The 23,295-nt window shown below is 42.6% G+C and overlaps 2 protein-coding genes across 2 annotated transcripts in view; one reads left to right on the forward strand and one right to left on the reverse strand.

Moving 5' to 3' along the window:
- Positions 1-23,295, forward strand: part of LOC134797432 (S-adenosylmethionine decarboxylase proenzyme) — a 439,106-nt gene that overhangs the window by 192,300 nt on the left and 223,511 nt on the right. The window lies entirely within an intron of this gene.
- On the reverse strand, positions 1,611-22,974 carry LOC134797450 (protein bicaudal C). The gene is made up of 22 exons (XM_063769691.1): positions 22,709-22,974; positions 21,802-21,943; positions 21,682-21,725; positions 21,538-21,607; positions 21,027-21,106; positions 19,184-19,246; positions 18,038-18,187; positions 17,340-17,453; positions 16,736-16,861; positions 15,061-15,279; positions 14,240-14,408; positions 13,233-13,311; positions 12,622-12,770; positions 11,690-11,833; positions 6,903-6,988; positions 5,366-5,468; positions 4,423-4,518; positions 3,864-3,997; positions 3,407-3,523; positions 3,029-3,179; positions 2,246-2,365; positions 1,611-1,742 (listed from the first exon to the last, which is right to left on the reverse strand). Exons 1-22 carry the CDS (start codon positions 22,787-22,789, stop codon positions 1,630-1,632), a joined length of 2,550 nt encoding a protein of 849 aa, XP_063625761.1. The 5' UTR covers positions 22,790-22,974; the 3' UTR covers positions 1,611-1,629.

A 23,295-nucleotide genomic window follows, 5' to 3' on the forward strand; every position in this document is an offset into this window, starting at 1 on the left:
TAGCCTCATTACATTAGGTAGTTCTTGATTCTGTATGTAAAGGTACGTTTACACGAACACAGAGCGGATTTCTTATTGTAAAAACGTCTAAAAATATAAGGAATTCTGAAAAACTAATCAATAATTCCAATGAAGCATTGCTGATCGTAAGAAAACTTATGTTAAATATTTTTGGACATTTTCTTGCGAAATACGCACTGCTTTGGTACTTACTCCCACTTGACGACAATTTATATTAAACTTAGTTTTTTAGTGCATATATCCGTGGACGTATTTTGAAGCATTTTCCGACATTGAAACAATAGATAATGCAACCAATTTTATCGGTGTATGTCCAAGAAAATGCTTGAAAAATACATCATTTAAAGTCGTAACACACTACCGCACCTTACCAAGGTCGCGGTGCGGTGCGGTAGTGTGTTACGGTTTTTAGAGAGGTGTACTTCGGTCCTATTATGTCTGGCCTGCCACTGTGACACGGTCTAGTGTAGGGGATGTCTACGAGACACCGTCTATGCAGACCCCAGGCAGTTTGGGGTTAGGTCTTGTCATTTTGTAAGCAGTTTTCTAAACTTAACGTCCAGCGTCAGTTCAGTATCCAATGTCTGTGACATTTTAAAAGGTTTTTGGTCATACTCACCGAAGTAGAACGAACATAACCCTTATTTTCCTTTAAGAATAAATACTGAGACTATTTTGTAATGGAATATCAAATATCGACCTATATTTTGCTTGCTGAGATCAAAAATTATGGTTATATTGAATGATAGGCTGATATAGAGCTAAGAATCTACACAACCCGACTACATTTGAACAGCAATCTATAAGAGAAAAAATGCCTGTATGCAGTTGTAGTGTTGACGGTGCGTCTGATCTTGACGAGAGACATTAATAAATTGTCGTCCTTCGAGGAATAAACGTTTGACCATTAATAGAGCTTATCTCGTCACAATAAGGTTTACTAATGATCATTTAATAGTGAAGAGGTCAGTTACCAATGCATATAAATAAAGAAAATTCTACAGATCAAGCCAGTCCATTTATTTTTTTGTTGCTAACTTGATTACTGGCCCCGTGTAAAAGGACTATTATGATTTTGCGCTCGTGGTTCTAAATGCCAAAATGATACTACTTAAACAATTTTCCCATGGGACTAACCACAGAATCGCAAAAAAAAAAAACTAATAGACTCGAAGGCCCGAAGTAGACGAAACATGAGCCTATGGGTATTTATTCACGATTTTCATTACCGGTCCCATGGGAAACCATCAAAGTATGATCATCTTAAAACATTTTTGATCAGGATCACGACTCCAAAATCACCCAGTATAATGGTTTAATGTAGGCTTAGTGAACTGTCTGGATTACTGGCCCCGTGTGAAAGGGCTATAATGGTTTAGTGCAGCTATAGGTACTCAACCAGGGGCCACAAAGATGGTTTTGCCTTGTAGTCCCGGGCCGCAAGATGAATTTGCTTAAAGGTGATTGGATGGCAAGGATCTAACACCAGGATCTGGCGGGCCACCTAAAAATTACCGGTGGACCGCAGGTTGAGTACCGCTGGTTAAATATGTGTGTTTTGTACTGTCTTGGTAACTGTCCTCGTGTATGGTCCGTACTGTGAGTGTGCTACCACTTGTCCTGTGTGAGCGCGGTGGTGTTGTAGGGCGGGGAGGCGGGGAGCTTGCGCTCGGCGCCGGGGGCGGCGGAGCCTTTGAACACGCTCGCTTGTTGTTGCAGCTCTGTTCAATAAATACAGGTCATATGTTGTAAACGAACAATCACTTGTAATAACTCACTAACTCACTTATAATTAAAACAAAAAAAATGGTCTTCATCAACAATTCTCATTTACCAAATCTTTCTGAGAGCAAATGCACGAGTAACTAGTAAATATCCACCCCATCCTTGCATAGGTTCCTCATCACTGAAGGTCATCTCTAGGGAACAACTTATCTCTAATATCTAATACCCTGTCGCAACCTTTTTCTATCTGCATATCAACATATATACAGTGGTACTACTAAACGAAATTAATAGCTAGCTTAAATCTAAAATAAACCCTTGAGGCATTGTATCAAGGATGCTGGCGGCATTACCTCGCTGTATTGCAATGCTGATACGTTGTGCGAGGTAGCCGCCAGCTCTTCGGTCACCAGTTACGTCAACCAGACGCTTCGCGATTTCTGCGAACAACTTGGGACCCCATGGACCTAGAGAAAGCCAATATATAAGAGAAGCATACCTGCGATGATTAGCAGCATCTTCCTGCGAGCTCCGAAAGCCGTTACGCCAATCTCCGTGAGGTCCGCCTCGTTCAGCGACGCGAAAGTAGACATGTCTAGCTCATGCTTCTTGAATAGATCTGTGAAACAAATGAAACAATACATACCTACTCTTCAACATAAAATCATCAAAAACTCATAGAAAGAGGTAAATTCATTGTCATGTCAGTCTCACAGGTTTTATACCATCTTCATATATACTCTGTATCTTTAGCTATTTAAATAAAAGTAAAATCTACCCTCAAATGGCTCCTTAAGCCAGTTGAGGTGAAAACATTACATGATCAAATAATGTAGGTTAAAATCAGGTCGAATTCAGTGACTGGTCCAGGCGGTTTTGTATTTGGTCGTTTAACCAATAAATGTTATAACTACCCGAAAATTTACAAATTGTTTGTTTACTTTTATTTAAATACAGATTATAGTAAAGGGTCTCCCCAAACCTTTCGACGCGGAATAGACAATAGCCGCGAGAAAATAGCTTTATGTCTACGCAATAAGAGCGAAAAGGATGTCGTCATGTCGTAAGGCGTCGGTCGAGACGAGCTGAGCGACGTCTTTTTCACTCCTTGCTCAGAAGCTCAGCACACTATTACTATTGTGGTTCGCTATGGACACAAATGAGTGTCTCAAAGATCACCAATGTGAAAAGCTATTTATACCTATGTACAGTGGATATTTAGTACGGAGAAATGACCATAACGCAGACAGCTGTCTTGTCTGCTAGCAAGCAAGCGACTTACCAATGTATTTATGCAGTCCTATCTCGCGAAGCAGCTCATACAATTGCTGGTAACGGCAAGGTTTCCCGGCACCCTGGGCAGCTTGAGGTGGAGAGGGTTTCTCCATGATGTTGGGGCGCACGAGCTCCGACCTGTTCCAGCCTTTTTCAGGCTGAAAACAACACAAGAATTTGTTTCACTTTCATCTGAAACTTTCAATGCAATTTGTTGTATTGTATGTAGGTACCATCAGCTGTAAAAGTACACGGCGTGGCGACTTTTTCAATGAATTCATTCATAATAATTTCTCCATGCAATTTCGCAACAATCGCAACTCACTGTACGTCAATTTTATTATTCAAGATATGCGGGTATTATTTACTTGAAGGTTTAACTTACAGTAGTGGTCATCTCTTCCTTCAAATTAATAGGTCCAGGGGAGGTGTGGCTGAAGTAGTACCCCGACCAGCGCGGCGTCGGCATGCGATAGTTGCTGCCCACTTTCTCTTGCATGGCCTAAGGAAAAATAACATACTTAGAATAACATACATAGTTTTTATTTCATACCCCCATAGAAGAAAACAATTCAGTGGGCTTAGCACAAGAGCGCCGCGACAATATCTCGTGCGCGAGAATCGCGAGATAGACTATCCGTTTTTTATAACTACCTACTTATATTAATTTGAGAGGGAAGGGTAGTCTATCTCATGGATCCTCTTAACACAATGGCAATTTTCACACAATTTCCCCACGTAGTCCCCATTGTTCTTTCTGGATATTGATCCAGAGAGGAAAATGGGGACTACGTTTGTATGGAGAAGCCATCTTCCATTTTTTTTTCTTAAGTTGTAGGTACCTTGCTAGCCTCGGCCTTCATCTTGCGGTACTCGGTGAGGGGCGACAGCTTGCCGAGAGTCTCGAGGGTCTTCTTCTCGCAGCCCGGCGCGCGACGCTCCGATAGAGGCAGATCCGAGATTATGCTCGCTATTTCTGGAAGTGATATGGTATAAAATTAATAGATGTCTAGCAGAAACAAGATACAGTCTCTCTCATAGTTCGTAGCTCTTATATAACGATGATTGATCGACATGTCATTGAAATTGCATGTATAAATAGTACAGGCGTTTTGTATGTGTAGGTAATGAGTTTGAAAATTTAATTGAAATGCAACTCGATAACAAGCTCAAGGTCAAATTGACTATCAAAATAGTTAAAACCTAGCACTGGTGTAAGGTGGTGGTACTAGTGCTCGACATGCTAATGCCTAATAGATGACACCCTGCTGGTCACCTCTATTGACAATGACTTAAGTTTCAAGATGACATGTAGGTACTGGGACCGCGTCGAGCACCAATACCACCACCTTATCACAGATATTCTACAAAAAAACCGCAGCTAAATAAAGCAAAACATACCTTGTTGAGAGCGATCAGTGTCGGAGGAAGGCGCGGGGCTGTGCCCCTTGCTGATCGGAGACACGGACGGAGACGCGATGTTGCTGCCGTCGCCACCTGACAACATACATCAATGTGTGAACAGCAACCTTTCTTTCTCTACTAACTTCATCGCTTCGAAACCTGATTTTTAAATTTGAATCAACTTTAGCTCGATAAAAACAATCGCGTACATGTTTCATTTTTAATGGTGTGAAAAACACACCATTAAAAATGAAATATTATTTACACACAAACTAAAAATATGAAAATACTTCTAAAAATGCTCAATTTTATTTTTGATCGATCTCATCATTACTTTTTTTTCGTTAAAACTAACTAAATAAAACAATGATACATCCGCGATCCCAGGAACGCACAGCAGTCTCGGTCTTGCTCACGCTCAGTGAGAGTGAGAGAAGAACCTGAACTTACGGCGCCTTAAGGCCCCTGTACACAATGTGCCAGCGTGGGCCATTCTAGGGGACGCCTTTATGCGTTAGAGGGAGCAAGTGATATTGCTATCTCATTCTACCGCATGGCTGCGTCCCTTGGACTGGCCGGCGCTGGCCCATTCTGTACATAGGGTTGCCAGATGGTCGGGATTTGGCGGGATTCTCCCGATTTTTAGCATGTGTTCCCGATTCCCGACAAAGTGTAAACTGTCCCGAAAAACAGCTTCACGTTATAAAACAATAATTTCAAGTTCCGCACTGTCGTCGAGCGAGCGAGCTGACATAGTGCCAATAATGTAAAATATCGTTGTTTTTAATACAATTACTTTAATTTGAATGTATTTTTTTCCCCGACTTAAGTCCCAAAATCCCGAAAAATTTATATTGTTTCCCGATAATAGGGCCTTTCGATCTGGCAACCCTATCTGTACAGGGGCCTTTAAATCAGTAGCTCGGTTTGCGTAACTTACCAGAAATGTTCTGCGTATCCAAGGACACGGAGCTTCCGGTGAAATTGCTCTGGTATCCGCTGCTCGCCTGCGAGCTGGAGTTGAGGAGCTGGCTCAGCGTAGTCTGTGGATCAATTAATCGATTAAACCAGCGGTCGGCAACCTTTTAGCAGCCAAGGGCCAAATAATAGTTAACGAAGTTGACGCGGGCCGCACTTTGTTAATATTTATGACTTTCTCAGACATTGTCGTTTGACAATATTACATACAAAATAGCCAGGGAGGCTCGCGGGCCGCAAGTAAGACGATCGCGGGCCGCAAGTGAGACGATCGCGGGCCGCTGGTTGCCGACCGCTGGATTAAACTATTGGCTATGGCTATGTCTATCAAGTCTTGATAGAATCAACATGCGATTAAATCAAGTGTTGATTTGATGTAGATGCGAAATCTGATAGCTATAGTTGTTCTTACATCTCGAATGCCCTTGTTAGGGTTCCGTACCCAAAGGGTAAAACGGGACCCTATTACTAAGACTCCGCTGTCCGTCCGTCCGTCCGTCCGTCCGTCTGTCACCCGGCTGTATCTCACGAACCGTGATAGCTAGACAGTTGAAATTTTCACAGATGATGTATTTCTGTTGCCGCTATAACAACAAATACTAAAAACAGAATAAAATAAAGATTTAAGTGGGGCTCCCATACAACAAACGTGATTTTTGACCGAAGTTAAGCGCAAAGTCGGGCGGGGTCAGTACTTGGATGGGTGAACGTTTTTTGCATTATGGTACGGAACCCTTCGTGCGCGAGTCCGACTCGCACTTGCCCGGTTTTTTTTTATATTTCAAATAATAAAATGTGACGTTCTCAATCAAAAGGTACACTTTGTCGCTTACCATAAACACGAAATTTGCTTGCATCTTTATAAAAATAACCTGTTAGAGCGTAATATGGCAAGAGACGACCCTGTGGTACCTTTTGATTTTTCATCTATTTCTCATTTTAGTTCAACACGGGTTTTGTAAAAAAGGGGTCATCCATTAATTACGTCACACGTTTAGGGGGAGGGAGGGGGTCAAGAAAATGTGACATGTTGTGACATGGGGGAGGGGGGAGTCACAAACATTGTGATGTCACTTTAACTTCATCAGTAACCGAAAATTAATTTATATTTTTTTATTCGCTGTACAGTTAAATAATGAGATTTTGGATGTAACTTTCGTTGTGTTATAAAATTAATAATATTATTTATATTACAAAAATATTTTTTATTAAAAAAATAATGCCGAGTTAATATTGTTGATTTCGTTGAAAACAAAATTGCCTAAAATGTGACGTCACACCAGGGGGGGGGAGGGGTTTGCAAAATGTGACCAAGTGTGACAAGGAGGGGGGGGAGGGGTTAAAAAGCCTAGAAATTCGTGTGACGTAATTAATGGATGATCCCAAAGAGGTGTACGGTTGAAGCCGGTAAAGGTTTATTTGACGTTCATAAGCGCATTGTAATATGCCTACTTGAATAAACTATTTTTTATCTTTTATCTTTTTTATCTTTAACTTACATGTCTACCCTCGGGCATTTGCTGATAAGTGGGCTGCAACATCATTGGTGGCTGCATGCTGCCCATGTCCGGACCGTTTGACATCGCTGCGAATTAAAGTTTTATATTAAAGGTACTTACAATACATTCTACAATGAATAAACAAGCCCCTAAAAAAATATAGTTGTGATTGGACAATAAAAGTTTTGCTTACTTACCTAAATTAAAATTCTATACAGATGTAGTGCATAATTATTTTCCTTCGTATTTTCACGGAAACGTACAAATGTGTCTTGCTATTTCAGTCTGTCTCGGTACATAAAGTACTGAGGTTGACTGAACTAGTATGACAATAACAATAACAATAACAATATTTGTATTGACAGTAAAAGTTTAACAAATACGAACGTTTCCGAGAAAATACGAAGGAAAACAATTATGCACTACATATCTATAATGTCAAACCTCTTGCGCGGCATTAAAATGTTTGACGTTGTCTAATTGCGCACTGTACATTTGAATTTCTCGCGGCACCATAGACTTGGGGTCATTTTTGAGCTAGTCAGGCTTATAGTTCGTTTTTTTAGCATTAGAAAAAAGGTAAATAATCTTGACGTGTCTTTTTATTGAAAAATACGTCACGGCAAATATGTAATAATTATGAATCATACGAGCCCCAATGCAAATTATTTCGTCTAGTTCCACGCAACAATTTTGTTTATTCTAATAAATTTTAGATATGAACATAAAATTACCCAGTAATGGGAACCATAATAGTAATGTTTAATGCAGTTTATTTGATCGTATAATAAATCTGCATGAGACTTTTATTGCTGAAAAAACGTACTTTTCAAAAACGCTCTCCTACAGCACTGCTGCATGCATGGGCTCGAAATAAAATTGTCAGTACATTGGCAGAGCCCTGTTGCTTTCCCTAGTAATAGCCTTTTTCACATCTGTTATAATCCTACCCGTCAATAAAAAAATAAATAATCGTTATTTTTTTCTTTCAGTACAAACGGTATTTCTTGTATTTGGATTTAGTTATTGCAGAGTATTACCATATAAAATTAAATAACATTAGTATAAGCATTAAATATTAGTAATTTTTAAACTAAAACATTATTTTTGAACAAACGCGTGAACCTCAAAAAATGGTCTGACTAGACGAAAACATGTGCATCGGGGCTCGTATAAGATTATTTACGTTCTTTTGCTTTCATAAATAATAGTTACTTATTTTTAAAAAGCGTTTTCCAATTAAAAGACACGTCAAGACTTTCTAATGGTAAAAAAAGAACTATAGTAGTGAGGCTTCTATAGGTTACTTATTCTAGTTCATTGGTACTTACGGTTCCAAGCGTTATTCTTGTACATGATCACCATGCTGGGGTAGTGGAACTGCCCGGCCCGGGGTTGAGGAGATGGTATCAGCCAGGTGTTCGGGTAGACTGGTGGTGTGATCGCTACCGGCGACAGTGGGCTGTAGCCTCCTGTTACCAGACATGTCGGACGCCCCGGCCCGGTCTAGCGTGAGTCATCCTTTACTCTAGTTGATAGGTACTCACGGTTCCAAGCGTTATTCTTGTACATGTTGACCATGCTGGGGTAGTGGAACTGCCCGGCCCGGGGTTGAGGGGATGGTATTAGCCAGGTGTTCGGGTAGACTGGTGGTGTGATCGCTACCGGCGACAGTGGGCTGTAGCCTCCTGTTACCAGACATGTCGGACGCCCCGGCCCGGTCTAGCGTGAGTCATCCTTTACTCTAGTTGATTGGTACTCACGGTTCCAAGCGTTATTCTTGTACATGTTGACCATGCTGGGGTAGTGGAACTGCCCGGCCCGGGGTTGAGGGGATGGTATTAGCCAGGTGTTCGGGTAGACTGGTGGTGTGATCGCTACCGGCGACAGTGGGCTGTAGCCTCCTGTTACCAGACATGTCGGACGCCCCGGCCCGGTCTAGCGTGAGTCATCCTTTACTCTAGTTGATTGGTACTCACGGTTCCAAGCGTTATTCTTGTACATGTTGACCATGCTGGGGTAGTGGAACTGCCCGGCCCGGGGTTGAGGGGATGGTATTAGCCAGGTGTTCGGGTAGACTGGTGGTGTGATCGCTACCGGCGACAGTGGGCTGTAGCCTCCTGTTACCAGACATGTCGGACGCCCCGGCCCGGTCTAGCGTGAGTCATCCTTTACTCTAGTTGATTGGTACTCACGGTTCCAAGCGTTATTCTTGTACATGTTGACCATGCTGGGGTAGTGGAACTGCCCGGCCCGGGGTTGAGGAGATGGTATCAGCCAGGTGTGCGGGTAGACTGGTGGTGTGATCGCTACCGGCGACAGTGGGCTGTAGCCTCCTGTTACCAGACATGTCGGACGCCCCGGCCCGGTCTAGCGTGAGTCATCCTTTACTCTAGTTGATTGGTACTCACGGTTCCAAGCGTTATTCTTGTACATGTTGACCATGCTGGGGTAGTGGAACTGCCCGGCCCGGGGTTGAGGAGATGGTATCAGCCAGGTGTGCGGGTAGACTGGTGGTGTGATCGCTACCGGCGACAGTGGGCTGTAGCCTCCTGTTACCAGACATGTCGGACGCCCCGGCCCGGTCTAGCGTGAGTCATCCTTTACTCTAGTTGATTGGTACTCACGGTTCCAAGCGTTATTCTTGTACATGTTGACCATGCTGGGGTAGTGGAACTGCCCGGCCCGGGGTTGAGGAGATGGTATCAGCCAGGTGTGCGGGTAGACTGGTGGTGTGATCGCTACCGGCGACAGTGGGCTGTAGCCTCCTGTTACCAGACATGTCGGACGCCCCGGCCCGGTCTAGCGTGAGTCATCCTTTACTCTAGTTGATTGGTACTCACGGTTCCAAGCGTTATTCTTGTACATGTTGACCATGCTGGGGTAGTGGAACTGCCCGGCCCGGGGTTGAGGAGATGGTATCAGCCAGGTGTGCGGGTAGACTGGTGGTGTGATCGCTACCGGCGACAGTGGGCTGTAGCCTCCTGTTACCAGACATGTCGGACGCCCCGGCCCGGTCTAGCGTGAGTCATCCTTTACTCTAGTTGATTGGTACTCACGGTTCCAAGCGTTATTCTTGTACATGTTGACCATGCTGGGGTAGTGGAACTGCCCGGCCCGGGGTTGAGGAGATGGTATCAGCCAGGTGTGCGGGTAGACTGGTGGTGTGATCGCTACCGGCGACAGTGGGCTGTAGCCTCCTGTTACCAGACATGTCGGACGCCCCGGCCCGGTCTAGCGTGAGTCATCCTTTACTCTAGTTGATTGGTACTCACGGTTCCAAGCGTTATTCTTGTACATGTTGACCATGCTGGGGTAGTGGAACTGCCCGGCCCGGGGTTGAGGAGATGGTATCAGCCAGGTGTGCGGGTAGACTGGTGGTGTGATCGCTACCGGCGACAGTGGGCTGTAGCCTCCTGTTACCAGACATGTCGGACGCCCCGGCCCGGTCTAGCGTGAGTCATCCTTTACTCTAGTTGATTGGTACTCACGGTTCCAAGCGTTATTCTTGTACATGTTGACCATGCTGGGGTAGTGGAACTGCCCGGCCCGGGGTTGAGGGGATGGTATTAGCCAGGTGTTCGGGTAGACTGGTGGTGTGATCGCTACCGGCGACAGTGGGCTGTAGCCTCCTGTTACCAGACATGTCGGACGCCCCGGCCCGGTCTAGCGTGAGTCATCCTTTACTCTAGTTGATTGGTACTCACGGTTCCAAGCGTTATTCTTGTACATGTTGACCATGCTGGGGTAGTGGAACTGCCCGGCCCGGGGTTGAGGAGATGGTATCAGCCAGGTGTGCGGGTAGACTGGTGGTGTGATCGCTACCGGCGACAGTGGGCTGTAGCCTCCTGTTACCAGACATGTCGGACGCCCCGGCCCGGTCTAGCGTGAGTCATCCTTTACTCTAGTTGATTGGTACTCACGGTTCCAAGCGTTATTCTTGTACATGTTGACCATGCTGGGGTAGTGGAACTGCCCGGCCCGGGGTTGAGGAGATGGTATCAGCCAGGTGTGCGGGTAGACTGGTGGTGTGATCGCTACCGGCGACAGTGGGCTGTAGCCTCCTGTTACCAGACATGTCGGACGCCCCGGCCCGGTCTAGCGTGAGTCATCCTTTACTCTAGTTGATTGGTACTCACGGTTCCAAGCGTTATTCTTGTACATGTTGACCATGCTGGGGTAGTGGAACTGCCCGGCCCGGGGTTGAGGAGATGGTATCAGCCAGGTGTGCGGGTAGACTGGTGGTGTGATCGCTACCGGCGACAGTGGGCTGTAGCCTCCTGTTACCAGACATGTCGGACGCCCCGGCCCGGTCTAGCGTGAGTCATCCTTTACTCTAGTTGATTGGTACTCACGGTTCCAAGCGTTATTCTTGTACATGTTGACCATGCTGGGGTAGTGGAACTGCCCGGCCCGGGGTTGAGGAGATGGTATCAGCCAGGTGTGCGGGTAGACTGGTGGTGTGATCGCTACCGGCGACAGTGGGCTGTAGCCTCCTGTTACCAGACATGTCGGACGCCCCGGCCCGGTCTAGCGTGAGTCATCCTTTACTCTAGTTGATTGGTACTCACGGTTCCAAGCGTTATTCTTGTACATGTTGACCATGCTGGGGTAGTGGAACTGCCCGGCCCGGGGTTGAGGGGACGGTATCAGCCAGGTGTTCGGGTAGACTGGTGGTGTGATCGCTACCGGCGACAGTGGGCTGTAGCCTCCTGTTACCAGACATGTCGGACGCCCCGGCCCGGTCTAGCGTGAGTCATCCTTTACTCTAGTTGATTGGTACTCACGGTTCCAAGCGTTATTCTTGTACATGTTGACCATGCTGGGGTAGTGGAACTGCCCGGCCCGGGGTTGAGGGGATGGTATTAGCCAGGTGTTCGGGTAGACTGGTGGTGTGATCGCTACCGGCGACAGTGGGCTGGGGTAGCCTCCTGTTAAACGTTTAAGTTTAGATTAGACCAGAGTGGAAATATATTATTTTTAAGTTATAAGATGTTTCTAAAATAATAATTATCATTTAATTTAGTGTCATTAAACTCAATATTAAAGTACAATACATAGATGCACAATAATGTACATAGTTAAATACATACATTATTGCACAATTAGGGAATAATCATAAGTCTAAACCTAAATTAGCCTGAGGCATTGTGCCCAGGACACTGGCCGCGTTCCCCCTCTGCACAGTGTATGGGGAGCACGGGGAGTTGGTGACGGTCGGGTGCGACGGCGAGAATGACGTGTGTAAGTATTGTGTGTTCCCTCTCTCTCTTACCAGGGGTGGGTGTCTGGAACATGGGGCTGGCGTAGTTGGTCATCTCGGACAGCTGCAGGTTGTATGGGGAGCACGGGGAGTTGGTGACGGTCGGGTGCGACGGCGAGAATGACGTGTGTAAGTATTGTGTGTTCCCCCTCTCTCTTACCAGGGGTGGGTGTCTGGAACATGGGGCTGGCGTAGTTGGTCATCTCGGACAGCTGCAGGTTGTATGGGGAGCACGGGGAGTTGGTGACGGTCGGGTGCGACGGCGAGAATGACGTGTGTAAGTATTGTGTGTTCCCCCTCTCTCTTACCAGGGGTGGGTGTCTGGAACATGGGGCTGGCGTAGTTGGTCATCTCGGACAGCTGCAGGTTGTATGGGGAGCACGGGGAGTTGGTGACGGTCGGGTGCGACGGCGAGAATGACGTGTGTAAGTATTGTGTGTTCCCCCTCTCTCTTACCAGGGGTGGGTGTCTGGAACATGGGGCTGGCGTAGTTGGTCATCTCGGACAGCTGCAGGTTGTATGGGGAGCACGGGGAGTTGGTGACGGTCGGGTGCGACGGCGAGAATGACGTGTAAACGAACGGCATGGATGACAAGGCCGGAATGCTGTATAAAAAATATTATATGCAAGAAATTATGACTTTAAATATTAATAATTACAAGTCTTAATTAAGAGTTTAGAAGCTTCTAATATACACCGTGTTTCTTTATATTTCCGTTAATTTCAAGGATGCATTCCTGAACTTAAATTTAGTAACTTTCTCAAAGACACCGCGGTATTCTAATTAGCTTAATTTTATCTAATTTTAGTACGTGTTTATACATTTTCTACTTAACGTAAGTAGGTACCAAAGAGTAAAGTAAGTATTTTACTATATACATTGGGTCGAATGAAAAAACAAACAAAAACCTCACCACATAGGTAACACCAAGGGGGTTATATAGGTACTATCTCGGACGATCGATGTTCGAAATGTCACATGCAGTTTTCAATTTGCAATTTGCAACTCTGACGTCTACTAGAAGCTTCCGAATGGTAAATAGACATTCGTCATATAAAGTCCTCACCTGTATGATTCCGGGATCTCTGCCGTGATGACCGGCTCCTTGCCACCGAGTAGTTCTCTGCGTGCTTCGTACAGGTCACCTAGTAGATAATACAATATTGTCAATGATTTCAGAATTTAAGGCGGGCTTAAGAACTTTTATGTCAAAACTGAAGAGACGCAAACAAAATAATGTATGAAAAAAAAAATGACGTCCCGCGCCTATTGCTACTTGAAAGTTAGGGACTCCCCCAAGCCAATGACCTTCGATCTGAATCCCTTAGTTTTCTTGTTTTTTTGCAGCAACAGCTTTAAGCAATATTTACTTCAAAGTTCATTGCTTTCGAGATATTTGGCATCAAAGTTGAACAAATTTAGGCCAAAAAACTGGTTTTCTGGCCATTACTTTTGTGTTAATTAGTTTAAAAATAAAATCTTAGATACGTTTTTCGAGACGTCAGAGACGAACCCAAATATGTTGATTTAGTATATGTAAGATCCTTCACAGCAGTAGCTTCTATAGATACGAAAAAAAGTGTATTTTTAAAATTTTTAGACAATTTTTTGTTAAACGCGCAACCTCCAGTGTGTCAATAAGTACGCTTCCTGTAACAAATTATAAAACAATATTTCACCTGCACATCTCTCAATGCCCTTGATGACGACGGACACGCGATGCCCTGCTTCGGTTTGCGACGGATGTTGATGTACACGTTGTATTTGTGCATCAGTTAGACGGCAGCCTCATGATCCAGCCTCTACTGTTATACGTACTCATGATTCCTGTAGCATACTATGCTTGGTTGATTGGTGAGAACAAAATGATATTTTACCTGCACATCTCTCAATGCCCTTGATGACAACAGACGCGATGCACTGCTTCGGTTTGCGACGGATGTTGATGTACACGTTGTATTTGTGCATCAGTTTAGCAGCAGCCTCATGATCCAGCCTCTACTGTTATAGGTACTCATGATTCCTGTAGCATACTATGCTTGGTTGATTGGTGAGAACAAAATTATATTTTACCTGCACATCTCTCAATGCCCTTGATGACAACGGACGCGATGCCCTGCTTCGGTTTGCGGCGGATGTTGATGTACACGTTGTATTTGTGCATCAGTTTTACAGCAGCGTCGGGATCCAGGCGGCAAGCTTCCTCGGGAACGTCGAAGATCACTACCAGGGGCAGGCTTCCCTGTTGAGGAATTGGTGGAGGTTAATACTAATGAAAATTTTAGAAAAATTGTAAACATGAAAAATTTTAAACGGTGTTTAAATAGGATTTCATGACTAGTGTCACAATTTTTGAAGTCTTTGTTTTATATGAATGCAACCTGACCATGCAGTACGTGTTTTTAAATATTTCTTTATGTTTATGTTTATTGTGTGACAACCCTATCATACGGTAAATGAAAAATCATGACCGAGGGCGGGTAGTTGCAAATTCACGATATCGAAACGTGAAAATAGGTAGATAAATGAAGATTTTGATAAAATAAAGTGTAATATTACAGTTTAATTTAGGTAAGTATTTAATGATTTCATAATGGACTAATCTGTCCAGTTATAGTCACACAACTCTTCTTGATCACAGGTATGTTGAGATTTGAGATCATCAGCATCAGGAAACATGATTTGAGTATTTGTGTCCTTTATGATGACCTTGACCTTCTATATGACCTTTACTTACCACAAGTTGCTGCCTCGCCGTATAAACATCCTTTATTTGTCCAGTTATAGTCACACAATTCTTCTTGATCACAGGCATGTTAGGGTCATCAGCATCAGGGAACATGATTTGTGTATTTGTGTCCTTTATGATGACCTTCTAATTAACCTTTACTTACCACAAGCTGCTGTCTCGCCGTGTAAACATCCTTAATCTGTCCAGTTATAGTGACGCAGCTCTTCTTAATCACAGGTATGTTGGGATCATCAGCGTCAGGGAACATGATTTGTGTGTTGGTTCCCTTCATGATGACCTTGAGTTGCTCGGCGCCGCGGCCTACGACCACGCTGTGGTGGATTGGAGAGATTTCTAGCGACATTTGGACGTGAGTTTGGCTCTGAAAAAAAAGGTATTAACTAAGTATTTAGGCACATTTAGAGACAACGATGATGTGATGATGGGGCATTCCACAAAAAGTCGGAACGTGACGTGTAAGGCAACGTTAATAACATGTAGAAATCTGTACCCATTTAATACCGTTGAATTTAAAGCTGAGTTATCAATATCAAACTTTATCATGCCAAATATCAGTTACTTATTAGTTTTATCAACAGTGTTAAAAAACAGCGTCAGGTACCCCACACTTTTCTGGAATGCCCCATGGGTACTAGGCACTTTATTAAAGGCTCATATCGTCACGTGTCAACCAAAAATGATGTGATGCAACAAAATGTAAACCAAAAATGTTATTTTTGATAGACCCGGGGGTTTTCTGAAAAAATGATACCATATACTTTTTCGAAAAAACACCAACCTTTGGGTTATTTAGACTCAGAATCACGAGTACCTACATTGAATGAGACGAAGAAAAAAAGTGTCCCCAGTTTTTCATACAAATTTTGGGTGTCAGTTTTGTGACGGTCCAAACAAAATGTTTGTGAAAATGTGTCACAAAAGTGACATTTTATTGAGACACGTTTTTTTTTCTTTTAAAGTCGTTAGTGCTCGTGGTTCCGAGTAGAAATAACCCAAAAGTGTTAATGGGTTTAAAAAATAAAGTAAATGGTAGGTACACTTTTAAGAATGCCCACCTACACTTGGAAATCCTAGGTCTAGGTCTGGTTCGTACCTGGTCCAGCGTATATCGTTGGCTATTCAGCGCGGAAACGCTGGTATTTTGGGGACGTTTGTGCCAGTTAGAGTTAGATCTAGAAAAGTCTGCAGGGATTTTGATAGTCCACGCAGTACAAGTGTTATTTTAAACGTCAAACTTCTATGAAATTATGACGTATTAATAACACTTTCACTGAGTGGGCTATCAAAATCGCTGCAGACTTTTCTTGGTCTAACTCTACCAAATTAAGATATAGGTTTATGGCTCATTATTGTTTTTTTTTGTAATGACCGATTTCCTTTTAATTTTGACGATGCGTGTTGCGGATGACATATGAGAAAATGTACGTTTTAATTTGACGAAACCTGAGGTGGATGAGCTTTCTGTATTATTAAGCCTGTGCTGTGGATCTGGGGGTATTCTGTTATTGTTATGTTTTGTTTTGGTGAATAAATGATCTCTTGAAAATGTATGATATAGCCCTGTAGCTTCCATGGTGGCCTGCACCTCCCATTGTACTCCCTTTACTACTAGAAGATTTGCGTGGAGCTTGGGACGGTTGCGGAGCATGACCTGTTAAATGTATGACTTACCGCGAGCTGACCGCACATGTAGTTCATGAGCAGCCCCGTAGCTTCCATGGTGGCCTGCACCTCCCATTGTACTCCCTTTACCACCAGAAGATTTGCGTGGAGCTTGGGACGGTTGCGGAGCATGACCTGTTAAATGTATGACTTACCGCGAGCTGACCGCACATGTAGTTCATGAGCAGCCCCGTAGCTTCCATGGTGGCCTGCACCTCCCATTGTACTCCCTTTACTACTAGGAGATTTGCGTGCAGCTTGGGACGGTTGCGGAGCATGACCTGTTAAAAAAAAAGTTTTTTCACATCAATTCGGAAAAGGGCTTTTTCTTCCCCGCTAGGAGGGGTCAAAGTGGCACTTTTCCTCCCTGCTAGGGGGGATCAAAGTGGCACTTTTCTGTTCTAGGACTCTGTTTTTGTTATTTTTTGCAATCTTTTTTTGGCTTGAATAATATTTTGAAACATAATAATTTGTGTCAACACTAAGATTTTTTTATTTTCCTCATAGTTGATGTGAAAAGCAGTATGTGTCACAGCTAGGGTATCAAAATTATTTCGTCTTGGGCGTTAACACTTGAATCCCTCATTACGCTCAGGATTCTACTTTAGAATCCCTCACTACGTTCGGGATTCTAATCTAGCCAACTAATACATATTATGACTTCATAAAATTTGCTGTACACCTAGGCAAAATAGGCAGAATGTGAGACGCAAATACACATTGGACAAAGAAATTGGACAGGTGGAATACCACTCTTACCTGCACATTATATTGTTCTTGTATTTGCTGCACGTATGGGGAGTTGATGTCGGGCAGCGGCTGAGACGGCGCCACTATCGGCAACTCGAAGCAGAACACCAGTGGAGTCAGCGCCTGATGAAAAAGGTCAACCAAGTTGCAATGGGTTGCCATACGATCAATAAAATAAGTTGCAATGGGTATTTTTGTAGGCGCGAAGGATTTTTTTCTGCGTTTCCGGAATACCCCGAATACCGGACAGGTCATTGGTGCTCAAGACCCAAGTTTTAATTTAATACACACAGATGTCAACAGTCTATTAAGAGCCCATCAACGTGCACACTAGCGCCACTGCTAAATAATCGTGTTTATTTAAATTTAACGAAATACCTAGGTATATTTAAAAAAGGGGGCCGCTAGGTACTGTATTTTGTTGCTGGATTCGTCGATCTATGATCTCAAAAAGAAAAGGGCCGTTTTAACTTTGGACGCATAGATTGACGAATCCAGCAACATAAAAACTAGTTTGATGTATTCAAAAGGTACTTAAATACAAAATACAGTACGTAGCCGCCCCCTTTTTTTAATATCTTTCGTTAAATTTAAATAATCACGATTATTTAGCAATGGCGCTAGTGTGCACGTTGATTGGCTCTTATGGCTCTTAACGAATAAACAGTCCATAAGCCGCCAGGGCGGCGCCACAGGCATGAACTTACCCGAACGCGAGCCCGGGCCCTCTCCACACGCTCCATATCGCCGGCGATAGAAACTTGGTTGCTCTTCTCGATGGCGCTGGTCCGGTTTGAATCCGGGAAGTGGATGTGGCAGCCGGTCTCCTCCATCACGCGCTTTATTGTTAGACCTCCCTAGAAATAGTGCATAATCATTTTATTGAGTAAAACCGGACAAAGTGCGAGTCGGACTCACCCACCGAGGGCTTCGTACTTATTAGTATTTGTTGTTATAGCGACAACAGACATACATCATCTGTGAACATTTCAACTGTTCTATCACCGTTTATAAGATACAGCCTGGTGACAGACAGACGGACAGACAGACGGACGGACAGTGGAGTCTTAGTAATACGGTCCCGTTTTTACCCTTTGGGGGCTATTCATAAATTACGTCATTTCAAATTAGGGGGGGGGGTCTGGACATCGGATGACGGTAGCATGAAGTAGGAGGAAATGGGGTCATTTGAAGCATGATTTTTGGATGATTATAGGGGGGGGGGGGGGGTCAAAAATCGATGACGTAATTTATGGACAGCCCCTTGGGTACGGAACCCTAAAAATGTCGTCATGTAGGTACTTAACCAGTGGCACACGAGGGCACCGTAGTATCTCGAGCGCCAGATGGACCATCCACTTTTTCTACTGTATAATACAGTATAGAATATAGATTGCTAGTACATACCTAATTTGAATTTTTAACGGGACGGGTACCTAATAGTGCGCGCACGCGAGACACTATCACAGTAGGTACATAAAATGATAGTTTGAAAACAAGGTTCAAGTCATATAAGAAGTTTCTTAGATCCATCTACTACCGCAAGGGGGCTGTCCATAAATTACGTCATCGATTTTTGGCGATTTTTGACCCCCCCCCCCCCTATAATCATCCAAAAATCATGCTTCAAATGACCCCATTTCCTCCTACTTCATGCTACCGTCATCCGATGTCCAGACCCCCCCCCCTAATTTGAAATGACGTAATTTATGAATAGCCCCAAGGAAACTCGCTTTCGCGCAAAAAAAACGCATCGAAATCGGTCCATCCGTTGGAGAGCCACAGACAGACAGACAGACAGCACTCCTCTTTTTGCGTGGGGGGTTAAAAAGATGAATTTATTAATTTATTACCTTTCCAATGATGTGCGAGTGATCGGTGTAGCTGACGTCGATCTTCATCGTCACACGGTTGCTCTGCCGACAACGTATACATAACTACTAGTGGAGTATTTAATTCTGAGGTTATCTATGAAAAGGGACCTGGGATAGTCAATGGCGCTTACGCCATTATTAACGATGCTCCGATATAAATACAATGCCGCGCGACGCTGTGCGGCGTAAGCGCCATCGACAATAAGGTCCCTTTTCATAGATAATGCCCCAATTAATCAGAAAATAAGACTATGTAACGGCACCAGTAAAGGACATTTTTTCCAAAAACTAAATTTTTCAGAAACGTACACTATATTTTTAAACTGACAGCAATATGTTCAGGTTACTGATGGCCATAATAGCATGTCCATGATTGGTGCCGTCACCTAATCAGAAAATACTTAGAGTCGGACCAAGAAAAGTCTGCAGCGGATATGATAGCTCACGCAGTGCAAGTGTCATTTATACGTCATAATTTCATAGAAGTTTGACGTTTAAAATAACACGTGCACTGCGTGGGCTATCAAATCCGCTGCAGACTTTTTATGGACTGATTCTAATTAAATATGCATATTGAACGTCACTAAGTGAAGGAAGCGAAAGAGGTATGTCAGGATCGTAGCAAGACTAGCAAGTGGAAATCCGTAATCTCTGCCTAAACCCAGGGAAATAGGCATGATTATATGTATGTATGTATGATCGTTACTCCACCCCCGCCTCCTACTTTATCCACTGTATCAGGGAGACGCTGGCACGGCTAGATCGGCTACTCAAGTTCAACTTCAACTTCAACATTTATTCAGCAAATAGGCCACAAGGGCACTTTTACACGTCAACATTGAATTTACATACAAGCAAAAATAATAACAATACATCAACAATTTCATAAAACACAACTAGGTACTGCAACTACCAATTCAAACTAACGTATTACATTTACAAGCTAAACACTAGTCAGGCCAAGGTAACTCTACAGCGCATTTAGGCAGCACAGAGTGTTCAAGTGTTATTTAAAACGTCATTATTCATAGAAGTTTGACGCTATACTATCAAATACGCTGCAGAGTTAGCTTAGCCTAACTCTACCTGTACCAGAAGGTATTAATACGCTCTTCAACCCCTAATACAACTCTAACGAGTTAATAAATAAGTACACACCCATAAATAACCGCCGCCATAATGAAATATGTACACTTTTTTACGAACTCAATGATGGCCGGGGCGGGGCCGTAGTACTACCGTGTAGTAGGTAGGGCGCAATACCTGTATTATCATTATCAAAGTCGATGTTAAGAAATACTGTAAGCTAGGGCAATGGGATTTTAAGGTAGGCCATTGCCCCATAATTACAGCCCTGACGGCCTGACGATGGCTAGGACACTTTGATGACCTTGGAGTTAGGACGCGCCTTCTCTAACAACGACTGACGCAAAACAGTTATGCTATTGTCTGTCACAAAAACTATAATTAATCAATACAAATTCCTTTTGCAATTGATGTGTTTTACAATTCGCACAGCTAATGAGACTAAGTATACTTTGTTGCTATTGCTATGCTACAACTTATTTGTTAAATTAGTGCCTACCTACAGTCCTGTACGAGCCTGTTGATATTGAATGTAATGCCGTATAGCATTACATTCAATATCAATTTATCCAAATTAAATAATTATGGCATTAAGATAAAATATGTATGTATTGAAGCTTTCGCAGGATTTGAAGGGTCATTAAATAAATGGACGCTTAGCATTCTAGATTATTAACAAGACCAACTGCGAACTGCAATGCAAGACCTACACCCATTAGTTAAAATTATAACTTACCCGCGTGTCCAGTAACTGCATAATCTTTTCTCTTGCTAATTTCACATCATCGACCCTGCCTGCCACTCTCACGTGAGGATCTAAAGCATAAAAATAGTATCACTATTACGACAAACAACTTTAAGGTTAAATATAGACAACAATTATTACCAAAAAAATCACTAAAATTATTATCACGTATTTTTCTAATAAGATTATACAATAATTCATCACTATTCTCTGTAGAAACCATGATAACTTCATTTAAATGCGTATAAAATAAAAAATTGATTGGTAATTTTGGTTTTAAGTAACGGACGACGCGTTAATATTTTCAAACTTAATGCAAAGTGAGCCGGACTGGCGCCGTTACGACGAGACTTTTTGGCGCCGGCGCGCGCGCCAAATTTTGAGCCCGCTGATAGGCTAACCGAAATTTTGAGTTTTAGGCTGCGTTCAAAAATAGGATAAGTACTTTCACTTCCCCGTTAAGTTGCCGTCCTGATTTTTATTTAAGAAAATTGTGACCAACCTTTTTTTGAGCGGGCTCCGATTTTTAAACGCGTTGGCCAGTTGATCAATGTGTTAGTGTCATTCATTATCTGAAATAACAATTTTAAATTAACAATTGAAGTGTTGACTTTGTTTAAATTAATTTGATCGTAAAAATAATTACCCGGTGGAAGAAAGCTTGTGCCGTTTGAGATTCGTCCAAATTATCTAGAATGCAAAGGAGAAAGTAAAAACTTTGATCCAACATTAAAAAAAAAAGTCTTTTTTTTTAATCTTTAATTACCAGCCAGCATTGTCTCCAACCGGCGTCTGTCAACACGGAATCGTTCTTGGTATACATCTTCGACGCTATTCAAGCCGAGAATCACAGCGAGTTTTTGGAGGTCTTCAGCTGACGTAGAGTTGCTCGTGCCGCTTTCTGACGCCTGTAATAATTAATTACACGACATTCATGTATAACTTAATATCTATACTGTTACAGAATGTGGTTATTTAGTACGTACACATTTGTATTATGTACTTCTTTTTTAGGGTTCCGTACCTCAAAAGGAAAAAACGGAACCCTTATAGGATCACTCGTGCGTCTGTCTGTCTGTCCGACCATCCCCCCCCCCCCCCCTATTTATCTCTGACACTACAGGGTCTAAAATTTTGAAAAAAATACACAATATAGTACTTGACCTATAGATGACAGGAAAACCTATTAGAAATGTGCAGTCAAGCGTGAGTCGGACTTAATTGTACAGAACCCTTGGAACGCGAGTCCGACTCGCACTTGACCGGTTTTTTTAGTACTTACACATTAGTCACATTACACTAGAATCTATGTATAATATAGGTACCTAGTCTACATAGATTGTTTATTTTTAGGTTGAACTGTTGTATCTGTTCAGCGTCATTAAATTATAATTAAGAGTACCTATAGGATCAAGCTACAAGATAATTTGTCTGTGAACAAAGTTTGCAAATTAGGAAAAAAAAAACAAATATATTTTTCATGTTTACGTTTAAAATAAAGGTGAATTAGATTTTTATTTTTAAATTTTGTAACTAAGTAACTAAACATAAAAGCGTGAAATAAAATTATGAGTCATGCCGTTAAATCTTAAAATGGCGGACGGTTACAGAGTTCCAGCCAGAAATACTTTTAATATCGAAACATAAAAATACGAGTTTTGTTTATCACTTACCTCACTTATTGTATCCTTGTCCGAATTATTTTTAAACTCCGATAAATGAGTTTTAACCGTTAAAAAATTACCTGAGGCCATGATTATAATACAATATAGATTCTTGAATGTTATTAATAGCCGTCAAATAACAAAACACATATATTATTCTCTATAAATAATTTTGAATAAATACATTATTATAATAAATAATTCCTTGATTAAAATTTATTATATATATTAGAACGACTGCACGTATTGCTTTGCTGGACCTAACTAGTTCTACAAAAAAGGTCAAGATGTCCATAATGGGTAATCTTATTAAAAAATGAGGGTAGATATTTTATTCAATTGTTGTTTCATTTCAAATTTAAATTTTTTAGAAGTAACGTTTTTAAAAAATATGACTCATAACGACGCTCGTACTTTCACATAATTTTTAGCAATCCATTTATTTATGTTATAAATATGGATTGCGTTATTCATGCTTTTTTTAAGTACTCCTTTTTTGTATCGCATCGCATTTAGAAGGAAAGAGGTTTGCAAACATATATCTTGCCTGTGGAGGCCCGGCATTGCTCAGCCAATCACAGCGCGTCCCGCCACAG

Source organism: Cydia splendana, chromosome 15, assembly GCF_910591565.1.
Source record: "Cydia splendana chromosome 15, ilCydSple1.2, whole genome shotgun sequence".
In the NCBI taxonomy this organism is placed as follows: Eukaryota; Metazoa; Arthropoda; class Insecta; order Lepidoptera; family Tortricidae; genus Cydia; species Cydia splendana.

What these genes read in the sequence shown, in the direction of transcription:
- LOC134797450 (XM_063769691.1), bottom strand. Translation starts at nt 22,789, where the DNA reads ATGGCCTCAGGTAATTTTTTAACGGTTAAAACTCATTTATCGGAGTTT. An exon ending in GTTGGAGACAATGCTGGCTG is followed by an intron (nt 21,726 to 21,801) that starts GTAATTAAAGAT and finishes TTTGCATTCTAG; the next exon opens with ATAATTTGGACGAATCTCAA. An exon ending in CGGAGCCCGCTCAAAAAAAG is followed by an intron (nt 21,107 to 21,537) that starts GTTGGTCACAAT and finishes TTTATGCTTTAG; the next exon opens with ATCCTCACGTGAGAGTGGCA.